The sequence below is a fragment of the Agrilus planipennis genome, unplaced genomic scaffold, assembly GCF_000699045.2.
Source record: "Agrilus planipennis isolate EAB-ADULT unplaced genomic scaffold, Apla_2.0 scaffold65, whole genome shotgun sequence".
Taxonomy (NCBI): domain Eukaryota; kingdom Metazoa; phylum Arthropoda; class Insecta; order Coleoptera; family Buprestidae; genus Agrilus; species Agrilus planipennis.
In genome coordinates, this window is record NW_020439271.1 from 1,165,368 (window position 1) to 1,180,369 (window position 15,002).

Here is a 15,002-nt window from a genome sequence, read left to right on the forward strand (position 1 = left end):
ATGACGACATACTGCCAATTGCTTGATGATAATCAACTTATTAGCATTATATTAATCGAAACAATCTACTTAACTTAACTAATAAATTTGAAATCTGATCCACATTTCTGATAAATTGCTGGTTAAAAAACTTAACGTTCTTGATGTTTCTTTATATTTTGATACTCTCTTTTATTGACGTTGCCAACTAAAAATTGTTGAGTACGTTCGTTTTAAGTCTAATCGTTATACGTCTAAAGACATTAAAGCGGAAACTAAAAATACGGAAATTTTAGGAAATTTTTACTTCAGTAATCTCGGCATCTGCACCATTGTATTACGAAAGCACTAAACAGACGAACCAGAAATAAAAGCAAAACTTAGTACGAAAACTCATTTGCTTAAACACTTGGAAGGCAGCAGGCTGGCAAGAAATTACTTTGGATTTGCATTTTTATTGAACTTTGTAACCACCGAATGCCATGCACGTTGTCGGAATGTAATACTCCATGCAACTATTAAATTTTAAATTCTGGTTACTTTCAGCTTTTAAACATTTTAAGAAAATCATCAAGTTATCTATTATGCTACAACGTAACAACTAAACCTCACCCAAGAAGGTTGTAAAGATTATTTTAAAGTTGGCTACAATCAATTTTTTTGCAGTCGTACTACACGTGTCTGATGACATTATCTTTACAACCTATTTACACTTTCAATATAAAATGAACTAAGATGTAATGCATTCATAAGAACACCAATGGAGTCATTTTTCTGACGTTTCGCCAATACTGCGGTGTACTGAAATTCACTTAAGACGAAGGAGAAACAATCCTAGACCGAGACTGTCAAGTCCTAATCGTCATCATAAGGTCGTCAGTACTTAAGACTGGTTGGACACGCATCTCCACTCTTTCCTGTCCTGAGCTAATCTATGCATTTCCTTAAAACTAGAACAACCCACATCCATAACTATTTGCCAACAGTAATCTAATCTAGGTCTACCTCTACCTCTCCTAACTTCTGTTTCTGCCTCTAATATCTCTGACTATACCTTCATGCCTCAGAAGGTGTCCTACTAACCTATCTCGCCTATTTCTTATTGACTTCCATAGAGTCCTTTGTTCTCTTACTCTTTCTAATACCCCTCTATCCACGGTATCTTTATCATTCGCCTGTAACACCACATTTCGAACACTTCTTTTCCGCCGCGCCCACTGTCGCCGTGCTCCAAACATACACCTTTAACAACATTTTTCGAATTTCTAAATTAACCGTTCGCACAGAAGTGACTTCTTTTTATTGAAGGCGACTCGATCCTGCGCTATCTTCTGCTTTATATCCCTACTACTCCTTCCGTCCTGACTTATCTGACTTCCTACATACCAAAAATTAGCAACTTCTTCTAATTTTTGTTTTACTTTTATTTATTTTCATACAGTACTGTTTTGTCAATATCGCTTCCATTTTATTTAAAACTAAATAAAGTCTGGATATCAAGCATTACTTTAGGAAGATGGTCTTTTCATCATTATAAAATTAATATTTCCAAATGGCGTCATTTTCAGAATTATTTTAATGACACGTATTCGGAACGAATTTTTCCTTCAAAGTTCCCTTTTTATAAATTTCCCTTAGTTTTTTCTTTTATGTACGATAATACCAAGCAGTGGTGAAATTGACCAAACATCAAACTGGTTTAATTATTACTCCACAAAAGTACTTGGGGCTTTGTCCCAATTTATTGTAGTATTGAAGTCAATGCAATAATTACTTACTGGTTAGCGACCTCTAACAAATAACGGTTTACTGAACATTTGGCCTTATTAATGAAATCTGATGATTGATTGATTGATTTTAAGTACTTTTATCTGAAATGTGGTTCCATTGTAATACTTTCATAGTACCTATGTAGATATGATTATCCTTGCTTTCAGTATTATCTAATAAACTATGAAATTAAATCGAATTATGTATATAAACAGCGAAGCTAATTTTCTGACCATTCCTCAGCTAATTGATGAATAGACGTTGGTTAATTGGAATTCCGATTCTTTTTTGCGAAATGTTCTACCATGACACGGTAATTAAATGGACCAATTAGCGATATATAAAGGGCTCTTTGTCTTTGTCTAGTTACCGCAGTCGGCAGTACATAACAAAGGGTTAATTGTGGATTCGCACAGAGGTACCGTTTTTCCAAAACCCTGTTTGAAGTGGTTTCCATAACTAGAATAGTGGGCGGACAAAGCCAGTGAAACCTTAAATTTGCAAAATTAATTTCTGTCGACCGACAGCTTCCGAATAGTCACGTATACAATAATTGTACATATGCAGTAGCATACCAACATATTCGTGAAAACGGATTTAATTGTTGTTTTGCAGATGTGTCAACTGCACCTATGACCATCCACAAACGAACAATGAAATGTAGATTTTATGCGATGCTAAGGTTTAAATAAAGTTTCTCGTAGCTTCAAAATTTAGAGTTTTTTAGCTTGGGACTAATCAAAACGTTAAAATTTAAGCAAAATTAAGAGGAAAAATAACAAAAGCAAACTGAAAAAAGTATTAGACCCTTAGTTTCGGAGAAGCTGTTCATTTAAAAATTGAATCATATGTGCTACGGTTTCAGTAATTATCAGTAGATGGCGATATACTGGCAATAATTTATTGATATTATGGTAACTTTTGCTTTTACTGTGTAACTTCGGTTTGATCGAAGTAATAATTGATTACTTTGACTAGACAATCGTCTTTGACTCTCTTTTTGAAACCTACTAATCTACTAATTCAGTTGTTCATATCTTTTTAAAATATCGGTTGTACTGGGATCGGTTATAAATGGAAGTGCAGAGGCGCGTATTACAATACAATTGTGGATTTTTAAAATGATACCTAGGTCTGCGGTCAACGTTATCAAAAAAATGTATCATCTCCAAGTGATTATTGTTTGTCTAACGAACTGTTTGATTAATCTGCTATCTCGATTAATCAGTTTTTCCGGATAATCTAAATAATATATTATTCTTATTGATCGATTAACCGATTGCTTGATTCGTTATTAAAAAATTAAATGATTAATCGATTAAATTTCGATTAACTGGATAGTTTGGCTAGCGTACAAATAGCCTGAAAATGTATTATTCGCAGGGTTCGATGTGATGCTTTTGCCAATACTTTCCTTCTCAATTCCCCATTTACTTCAAGTTCAACGGTTGCTGAAATACAACGTTTGGCCCGTGTATTCGTTTGAACGCGACCGACAATAATAAATCAAAAACTCGAATGGAAAAAATAAATCAACTTATGTCTTTTTTCCAGTGTGAAGCGTATTTAAAGAGTCCGTGTTTGCAGACAAAAAATAAATTTGTCACAGGCACGAGGAGCGTCCAAAGTCGCTGTTGTTTTATGCATTATTTTGAACCGCCTAAAAATTATTTGCAGCTTTTCTGCAGTTCAGTTCACTGTCCACATATACAGAGTGGAGTCTTCAACAATAGACAATGAATTGACTTTTAAAATTTAAAAGCGAATAGACACATCAAACCAAACCATAGAAACTAGTTCCGTTGAATTTAAATGCGTTTACTATGCTGTTCACATAATCCTAGCGCACTCCGATATGCGTGACCTTGCAAACCGATGATGATGTACAATAAAATACTATTATAGCAATTGCAGTATTATTTTGGCAACAGCTTGTAAGATTTATTAATCATAGTGAGGAGTTCTACAAGGAACCGCGTTGGGCCCCTTCCTTTTTGTAATGTAGATATGCATAATATGTATACGTATAACTAATTACCTGAAAAAATAATATGCAGATGGTACGGTTCTAGAGGTATTTGGAAAGACTATTTCAATAAAGTTGCCAAAAGGGATATTTTTAAAATTGATTAATATTCGCCAAATATATTTTCTTAAAGCCCTAGTGCCTAGAAGAAGACAATTAAANCCATACATTTCCGCTAACATATACATTAGTTCGACGGATCTGTGACCTAATAAGTACGGTTTGTCGTTGTTGCTGTTGTCATCTCTCGTAGCTTAGTGGTCAGAGCATTGGCGCGTAAAGCCAAAGAGCCCGGGTTCGATTCCCGGCGGGGGTGTGACAACAGCAACAATTTTTCCTCATTAATTTGAGATAGTGTGTAGTGGGTGAAAATTGAGAATATTTCATATTAAAACAAACTCACTTCGGGAAGATTTCTACATTGTATGTATAATTAAATAATACATTAATAAATTTAATCGAAATCGATCAGACAAGACACATTCATTTGGCCTTGTTACTTTTCTGGAGTTTCCTCCAAGAAAAATATAATGGGAGAGGAAGATTTATTTATAATGTTTTCTTTTATCTAACAATAATTAACAACTACAAAAATGGAAGCTATTCTTCCACCTGAAAAAGCAATAAAAACGATTGTGGATTACTAGAAAATTTGTATTTATAATTAAAATTTTGTATTTGTTTTCATGTTTTGAAAATGCAAATGCAAGAAGTAACAGTCTTATGAATTTTGCTTCAAGAGTTTCTTTCTTATTTCCATATAAAAATTGTAGTTAAGTTTTGATTTCAAATAGTTTATAGCTCACGCCTTACAATTTACTAAACGAATTAGCACTCTTATAGATTTCCTTTGCATAATTACTGATTAGTGACTTGACATACAGACAGTGTTTACTGATCTAGACTTTTTATAGCGGATATTATGTCGTTAAACATTATTACCGCGCACTTAATTGCAATTAAATTTTCGGAAAGTGACGTTTTTGTTCGTTCGCAGTCTTGACTAAACACGATCGTTGACTTGTTGCAAACATGCACCATGTAGTGCATTAGCTCATCCATTTAATCCAAGGTCATCGCCATTAAATTGTTCTTATATGTGTATGCATTCATGTAATGTATGTATGTTAACATATGTATGTAGACGGGCAGTTGAAAGTGAACGAACTGAAAAAATAAATAAACTTATTTTGCTATTACCAGACTAACTCGATGGTGTTTGCGTGTGTGGTGCTCATCACGACATTTTATTAATCTGATTATTCAGTCGCTTTAAGAAAGTCACTTTCTCATTTTATCAAAGATGATGTAATGATTCGTACCTGGCGCTTTAATAATGCTAAACCTAAAAGGACCTCTAACCAGGCCCATGTCCTTCCTCCCTGGCGACGGCACTGCCGATAAGGAATCAGGAATTGTGTCCATACTAAGGATTTGGACAGCAGTGACGTAGATCAGAGCCGGGTAAACTCTTTAACTCTTTTGACTCCAGAGGGCTCCTTAGATAGAGCCAAGAAGCTCCTCATTGCTCCTGCAAGTGCGAGTGAGATGATTCTTTCCTTTTCGTATCCCTTCCGTTTCGTAGGTGAGTGCCCTCTTTCACAGCCGAACCCAATAGCGTTGCGACCGTAGTCCTACATGCTGCCCCTGAGCTACGGGACGATCATTAGAAAATTTTCGTAGGTATTATTTAAGTTGCGAGAGAGGATTCACTCGTCTACGAGATGAAGGGGCTTGATATGGGAGTGCAAGAGAGAAGAACTAACTTTTGTTAACTTTTGGGTGTTTCATTCCCATCAACCAGTAATGCTGGTGGGTGGGCAGTCCCTCCGGACTATGCCGGAAGGTAGGGCGGAAGGCCCTCTTCAGCCTGCTTTCAGGAATCGTGGGAATGGGTGGGTGGTGGTTCGGGTGAGAAAGATGAGACGGTCGAAATGAAGACAGAAGAGAGTGAAAGATTATTTGTGGAATATTACTGCCTCAGCATTTGCCTAAGTAATCCAAGGAAACCACAGAAAAACTTGGACCAAGGCAGACGGACCCGGAATCGAACCGGCGTCCTCCCGAATGCTAAGCAATGGACTAGACCTCTAGGCCATGCCGCTCGGTAGGAAGAAGAAAAAGAGAAAGCAATATGGGTCATTACTGCTTACTGTCTGGTACTCATTGGAGGGTATGGAGTGACCCAAACTAACCTCAGGTAGCGGCTCCTACGAAGTTAAAGTTTGCCCGGTTGTGGCGTAGATTGCAAAACTGCCCTCAATCTTAATGGAACAGGACAACCTTTAGCACATTTAGCTCACTTCTCAATCGATATTGATTGATATTAACCTATTCGGTTATCCAAAATGATGCTTACGTTAACCCTAAAGACTCTAAAGAACACATTGAGGAATCAAGGCCCTTGAAGATTGATACAAGCACCTGAATATCTTGAGGGGTTACACCCTCCTGTGTGGTTATCATCTTGGTTCATCACTTAGGCCGGTTCACCTACATATCTTACCTGGAAGGAACGTTGACATTTCGGTAATAGTAATTTATAATTTTCTTCTTTCTATGATCATATTTCATACATATATCTTATACTTTTTCGTCTGAAACTTATACATGGTTTATGAGAAACCCAAATTATAGTTTTTTAACCATCCTTTAGTGCTAGCTTCGAGAGGATACAGATAGGTACATATTTAAATTGTTGTTAACGCAGTTCCATCGCCTTCTTTTCGTCATTTATCATCGGTGGTCGATATTGATGCTTAAAGGTTCAACCCTATTCCTGCATAATACATAATACATAGCCGATTCGCGTTGGTTATGATTCCGACATATATATTTGTAAGGTCACGCAGTTAATAACGAGTGAGGCCGGGGTTAAAAAAAATCATATTATTGATCAAGAAGAAAACGTTCAATATCATGCATTTATCAGTAACTGGTAAGAACGGAACGAAGTAGACATTTATTTATCACAACATTGATATAAATACGGGGAGTAATCTAAAAACCTAAAAAGGAATGGTCTCTCTTATAAATTACTAAAACATACAATTAATATTCGATCGGACCCCGTAATATACCATTTAAACTTGTGGAATAAATCTGAATAGAAGGTTAAACACCAGATCGTACGTATTATATGTATACCTGTACGTATTGTGCGCTGTACGGTGTGTTTATATTTATTTTTACCAAGGTATATTGATATTTCAATGTCAGGTATATTATTACCTCGTGCAGTTCACCGACTGCATACTAAGCATCCAAAACACATAAACAACATTTGTGTGCACTACACGAAGTAAAGGCGGCTCAGCATTTGCATCTGCAAGCGCATACATGTCTGCGTGTACGGTTACACCATTTACACACACAAACCAACGCCAGCGCATATGCGTTTATTCGTAAACGTGCTCACATGCTAAGAGGGAACTCACCCAGCGCTTGGGTAAATAATACTGATAAGGATCTCTCAGGATGCGTGTTGCAAGGATAACTAAATGCATTCGTTAAAGCGTAAATAGACGGATAATTACCTATTATTATCAACAAGTGTTTCTCTAGGCAAAGATTTTATCTGAACAATATTTTAAATGAGTGGAACATGTTTAGATTATCACTTCCAAAAATATATTTCTTATTTCTTCTATAATAAAATCCCCTCTTGATCAATCTAATCTACAGAAGGATTTAGATGTAATTATTAACTGGACAATGAAAAATGTTCGGTATTAACTTTTTATAGAGGTCATAAATTTGAAACTAACTATCTTGCAAACAATATTTCCTTGGGAANCATAACATTCGTGGATTTTAAGAAGGCATATGATTCCGTAGACAGGGAGACCCTTTTCAATACCTTGGAAGAATTTGGCGCTGACAGGAAGACATTGGCTATTACTAAGCAAACTCTTACTGACACAAAATCAAAAATGAAATTTCTAGGAGAAATTTCAGAACCCTTCGAAATCAAGACAGGAGTAAGACAAGGGGATGGACTATCACCACTACTGTTTAACTGTACACTTGAAAAAATTATGAGAGAATGGAGGAAAAAAATGGAAACAGAAGGAATACAGAAAGTCAAGATAGGAAGAAAGAAAGACGGTCTGGAGTTCGATTGTTTGGCATTTGCAGATGATCTAGCGATCTTGGCTGTTAGCTACGAAGACGCAGTAAAGCAAATTAATATCCTAAAGGAAACAGCTGAAAGAGCAGGGCTCCTCATATCTTTCGAGAAAACAGAATACATGACAAATGTTGAGCAAGGCCCCAAATTCCTTGAAACTATATACGGGAAAATAAAGAAAGTCGCAAAATTCAAATACCTTGGAGAAATAATCCAATCGAATGGATTAGATAAAGAAGCCAACATGGCAAGAACAAGAAAAATGGAAACCGCGTTCCATTTGACAAAAAATGTCTATAATAAAAAGTCCATCTCTCGAAATACGAAACTGAAACATTACGACACTGTGATTAAACCAGAAGGCTTATACGCTTCTGAATGCCTGGCGATGAACACAGCCAAACAGTTAGATGAACTCGAGAAGAAGGAAAGGAAGGTAATTCGAAAAATCCTCGGACCAAACTATGAAGATGGTAAATGGAAACTCAAAAGTAACAGGGAACTATACGAGAAAACAGAAAGAATAACGGACACAATGAGGAAGAGGAGAATAACATTCTATGGACACTTGAGCAGAATGAATGATGATAGACTAACAAAACAATTATTTGATTATTTTGATAAAAACCCAAAAACGCATATGCCATGGTTCAAGGGGGTCAAGTCTGACCTGGAGGAAATGGGGATAACAAGGATGGATGTGGACAACAGAGAGGTATTCAGATCAAAGGTTAAAAACTTTGTTGGTTTTCAAGCTAAGCTAAAGAAGAAGACAGGAGGTGTATGGACAGAAGAAAGACGAAAGCAACAAAGCGAAAGGATGAAGGACTACTGGAGGATAAGAGCAAGAGAGAAAAGAAAATCATGAATAGTTGTTTTCCGTGGTCCCTAGATGGCCGGATTCGAAAGAAGAAGAAGAAAAATAAGCAAGATAGGTTGGTAAGACACCTTATCGGGCATAAAGGAATGGTTAGAGACGTATTAGAAGCAGAAACAGGAATTAAGAGGAGGTTCTAGTTTAGGGGAATACTATGATTACCTCAGGATAGGCAAGAGTGGTGGTGCATGTGTAACTATTCTTTGCTTGTTGTTGACTTATTAATACATTTGTGAGGTACAGAATCTTTTCTTCTTTTTACTGAAGGCGACTCGACCGCGTTATCCTCTGCATTATATCCCTACTGCTCCTTCCGTCCTGAATTATCTGATTACGTAAATACCGAAAATCAACCACTACTTCTAATTTTTTGTCTGTATCTTTATATCTGCAATTTCCCTACTTTTTCTTCCCTTGCATACCAGCATTTTTGTTTTACTTTTATATATTTTCGTACACTACTGTTTTTTCAATATCGCTTCCATATTATTTAAAACCAGGGATGTTACGGAGCTTCGACTCCGGTTCCGTTAAGTCGGAACTTCCAATTATTATTATTACACCTTCGGTTCCGACTTCGGCTCCGACACCTTTAAATCGAAGGTTTTAATCGGAGCTCGAAGCTTAACATAGCGGCGGCGCGGCGGCCTGTGTCGACTGTTATGAACAGATTCATAGTATGAACTTCATACATGTCGCGCGGGGAATCCCCCCGACTTCCACTACGTGCACTGAGCAACTCTATAGTCAATTGTTTTTTCATTGTTTGTGTTTTATTTCATAATTGAAAATTGAAATGAAAGAAAATTGACTAAATAATGTTTTATTTGTCCTTAAATAAAAATTCTCTCTCCTGCCACCACTTCTGACCCAGCCTCCGACTCTGATTCCGACTCCGATAAAGCAAATTTAAAAACTCCGATTCCGCCTTCGGTTCCGATAAAACTACCGTTGTTACATCCCTGCTTAAAACCATCTCTAACTCCTTCTTGCTATATGCTAATACTGCTATATCATCTGCAAATCTGAACATACTAATCTTTTACTTCTGTATATTTATCCCTACAGTTGTACTATTTTTAATGATGTTGATCGCCTCCTTGATGTATACAAAAAAAGTAGCGGTGACACTGTGCATCCTTGCTGACTCCCTTCCTAATATTTGCTTCCCCATTGAAAATTAATATGAAATTTTTCCAACATTTCATTTTTACTTCCCTCTTCGTGTTTAATTTTTACTCCATTCATTTTACAGTGGTGTATCCTATATTAACTCTTTATTTCGTTTATACTCTCATTTTCATTTACATATGTGTTAAAGAGTGTTTTAGTAAATTTGTGATCATTCAAATTTTTCAATTAAATTATATGCAGTAAATTTATGTAATACTTATGACTAACGTGGACATAATTTTTGTTGCGTAGGTGTTTATTAATCCTTGTCCTTAAATGATACCGAACAAATTGGCGCTGTCAATTACTCTTCACAAGACAGCAATAAAAACACCATAAACTTCAACGGTGGAAGCGAGTAATTTATAGTTATTAGCGTTGCTTTAACGATTTCCATCACTTTTGAAGTTTTGCTATTAGTATGGGCATACAGGCCTAATTGGACACTACTATATATCTGTGAATCCATATACCTTTAACTGTTTACAGAGAAGTCTTTTATATTTTGCTTGCACCTATATGAAAACTAAATTTTTTCTTTAATTGTCATTAATAAATAAAATATTTAAAATAAATAATTAACAATTACACAATTCGTCTATGATTTTCGAATATTTTGTTTCTTTCTAAATTGTTGACTTTGTCAACTTTATATGTAACCTAGTATATAGGTAGATTATGTCTATCATTACAAAAGTTTTCTTAATCTTCTGCTGAAAAGGTTCAGTGCCCTCTACCCTTAAAATTAGAAGCGATGTTGGTATTACTAAATTCTAAAACTGATACAAATATTTATAAAATTCGTAACTCTTCTATTTGTAAATCAGACTTATACCGAAGTGTATTTCAAAAAGATTTTTTCATTACCGAGAACTTGTTTACAACGTTTACTTAACTTTAATTACAAAATTACTGCTGTCATTGATAAAACAATTCAGATGTCATTGCCCCGTTAGTTTGCTTACAGTTAATTTTATATAACTGATTACTTTTTACAAAGTGCAATAAATTTAATACTTGAAACAATCAGGCCTCTAAAGGTATTATTTTTTTGTACTTGTAACACCTTCATATAACATAAAAAAATTATCATTATCATCATCAACATAAGGTTGTCAGTCCTGAGACTGGTTGGACATGCGCCTTCACTGTCTCCAGCCTGAGCTAATCTTCGCATTTCCCTAAAACTACTATAGAACATCCTACATGGTTAACTATTTGCGAACAGTAAATGCATCTAGTCTACCTCTTATCCTCTTAACTCCTGTTTCTGATTCTAATAGATCTCTAACTAGCCCTTCGTGCCTGAGAACGTGTCCTACCAGTCTATCTCGCTTACTTCTTATTGACTGCCATAGAGCCTTATGTTCTCCTACCCTTTCGAATGCCTACTCGTTTCCAACCTTTTCTATCCACGATCTAACACCACATTTCGAAAACTTCCAACTTTTTCTTTTCCACCGTCTATGTTTCGCACCCGTACGGTGTCGTACTCCATCAAATATACACCTTTAACAATCTTTTTCGAATTTCTAAATTAACCGTTCGCGGGCATAGAAGTGGCTTCTTTTTATTAACGGCGACTCAACTCTGCGCTATCCTTTGTACTGCTCCTTCCATCCTGAATTAGCTGATTTTGTAGGTACCGAAAATCAGGGACGTTCTAAGTTTACGTATCCTATCATTGTATTCATCCTGTATTTCTATATTCTTGTTTTACTTTTATTTATTTTCATACCACACTGTTCTGTCAATACCGCTTCCATTTTATTTAAGGTTATCTCTAATTCCTTCCCGATGTGTTTTTAATTATATTTACATAATTAAATTGTTTGTGAATGTTTTATTTGTGTCTATATTTGCATTTTTTATTGTGCAACGTTCTATTGAAAATACTTAAGCTTTGAACAAGATAAATTTTTCTGCATTTGCCTGGAATTCCTTACAAACTCATTTTCACATTTTTCGTCTACATTTTTTAAAGAATTTCCAACCATGCGAATACCTCCATAGGTGAATGCATGAGTAAGTGCATGCCTCTGGCATGTGAAACATTGTTCAATGTAAAAATTGCGCGTTGCTTCTAATAAACATTGAGTAGTTATATTGGAAATGTTTCTAATAAATTCCTATAAAATTCGATGTAGAAAATTTCGCTTCGTTTCAGAGATTACGTTCGGTTCGCCAATTCAGACACGTACTCGTATTCTGTTGAATGTCAAGGATAGTAAACAGAGTAATTGCCAAGTCATGAACAGATTGCAAAAGTTCTACAATAATTCTATTTCTTTAGTTTGCATAACAGCTAATCGCTCCTTATTCGTACCTATCCATTTATATTACGATTGCGATACAGCACGATAAATATCCTTCAAAGTCAGTCGCTCCACTCACTATGGAAACGCTTTTTATTTCCAAATACTTTTTCTAATGCTAACGTGTAATTTTCTACGTAATTGTTGTTACTTACAGGACAGCAAAAACGTTTGCTTAGGTACTTACAAGTTACACTCTTTTTAATTAATCCGTAGAAATGCTACATTAAAATGTACACCAGTGGCAAATTGGGAACCGAATATACTTGCTCATATACATATGTATAGGTACAGTAAAAGTTCCTTATTCACGGTTTCCTTATTCGCGAGTAAAAAAATTGCAACCCAGTTTCTGTATTCGCGGCTAAAATTTCATTATTCGCCGATGCAATCGGTAAACAGAAAAGGGTTCATTGTCAGTTATTAAGGGGATTGACCGCAATAAATCGCTCGTGCCGAGTGTGAATTTTTCCGAAAATATGGGTTTCTATTGTAAATATTGTGATTTAACGCTGCGAGATAAATATGTGATTTTTTGTATAGTAACAGACAAAGGTTCACACTAACTCTGTGCGTTTTTAGTTTTCAATAATATGGTGATTAAAAGCTTTTACAAGTGCTTAAAATTGACGCTTCTTGTAGGACACGTATTTTCAATAGAAATTAAAAAATTAAAAAATGGCCTTCGACAAGCTTTAGAACAAAGCTTTATCTATCTTACTACAAAATTTCAAACCTCTGTTCCAAACATTAAACTCATGATATCTAGAACCGATAAGCATGTTTTTACTCTACGGCNATTAAAAAATGGCCTTCGACAAGCTTTAGAACAAAGCTTTATCTATCTTACTACAAAATTTCAAACCTCTGTTCCAAACATTAAACTCATAATATCTAGAAGTGATAAGCATGTATCAGCATCTTTTGAATATGTACTGTTGGTACGTGCCGAGGCGACTTTTATAAAAGATGTAACCGAGTGGACTAATTTCAAAATTTAAAACAAGAAAAAATCACTAAATTTTTTAAACTCTTGCCTAAAGCTGATTATGACGATTAATTTTAATTGCGAATTTATTAATACATTGATTTTATTTTGATTCATATTCGTTTTATTTTGAAACCTTATAACGTATCCCCTATGATTCCATACTAATTGCCATTCCATATCTACGGTTTCTGTATTCGCGGCATATTTATGGAACGTATACCCCGCGTATAAAGAGCTTTTACTGTACTTCAATTTTTTTTTCTTGTTGAAATAAGATCCCTGTGAAAACGTGGTTGATGCGGTAACCGCAGGCTGTTTATATGATCATCTTTATTTACAAATTACACTCTACTCATTAATTTATTAGCCGTGAGATAAGTATAATTTACCATTTCAACCTTGTAAAATTGCTTTAAACAACCTATTACATTACTCAGATTAACTTCTACCTCTACTGACTTCAAGCTATTGACATTGAATTATATTTCAACAAACTAGGTTAAATAATTTCCATTTTAACGTTTCCGTCCACTGTTAATTCACATTGATAACAGAGGTAATGTTTCAGCATGCTTAGATTTAGCGATGATACATCTACCAATATCAGCATCTAGCTGAAGTTAGGTACATCCTTAAATATAATGAAAACAGTATTGACAAAAAGGAAAATATAGTCGAGACCCACTAAAAAATAAACACGAAAACGATTAATTACATGTTTCTTTGCCGACATTTTATGTCGCACGAACAAAAATGCATAACTTAGTGAACGTGTACAATATATTTTTTTTAGCCACATCTATCTGAAAATATCAGAAAGCGTAGCACACCTGAAGCAGGAGTTGACAGGTAATTTTAGGTGAAATCCAGATACTTTTGAAAATTTTTATCGAAGTCCAAGAAAAAATGTATCCCTTAGCAATTCTTTATTTTAATCTTCACTCACAAAATACCTGAATATTTCTGCTCCGATTAAAAGAAGCTTCAGAGGTTATCAGAGTGAGATTCGCTTTATAAAATTTTTTATTCAAATAAAATTCTTATATTGCATTCAGACGTACAGATCTTTTAAGTGGATTAACATAATATGCTGTGCGGACTGGTCTGTTTGCTCCTCAAAGCTCAAACGTATTTTCTTATCCGCAGAAAAACATTTTTTAAATAATTTATTTGAGTAGTTTATACTTTTAAAAATTTTTTGATTGTCCAGTTTTTGATCTTCCGCGGTCCGCACCTGGACCACGGTCCACCAATTGCCGACCGCATTAAAGGCTTTAAATTGCTTTTATCGGACTTTATTATTTTTCTGAAAAGGTAGCTGAAGGCATTTATAGGTTTGTACGAATTTTTATATCGTATTTTTCAAAAGATATCACCCTCGGATGATTACATGTAATAGATTACATGGATAACGACACATGTAGGGGAGAGGTGGCATGAAAGGGACATTTTTGTTTCGAGGATCCTAGTAAATAAATGAAATAAAAAATTAAACATTAACGAAGAAACTTAGGAAGCTCAGTTATGTCAGTATCGAAATAGGACAAAACAACAAACCATTCTTTATCCTTAGTTGTATATTTTTTCAACTTAAAAAAAATGTGTTTTGTCCCTTTCATTAATAGAGTGTATTGAAAGGGACACGATGGTTTATGAAAGGGACAATACCCAATAACAAGGAAAATCAGCTTGTAATTTGCGATACACGTACTGATTATTAATCAATAGGTACGTGTACGTAT

General features: G+C 35.1%; 1 protein-coding gene across 1 annotated transcript; it reads left to right on the top strand.

Annotated features, from left to right (window-relative positions):
• The first annotated feature begins 7,833 nt into the window (after positions 1 to 7,833).
• LOC112905593 lies at positions 7,834 to 8,772 on the top strand. The gene has a single exon (XM_025978293.1). The coding sequence runs from the start codon at positions 7,834 to 7,836 to the stop codon at positions 8,770 to 8,772; it is 939 nt and encodes a 312-aa protein (XP_025834078.1).
• Positions 8,773 to 15,002: the final 6,230 nt, after the last annotated feature.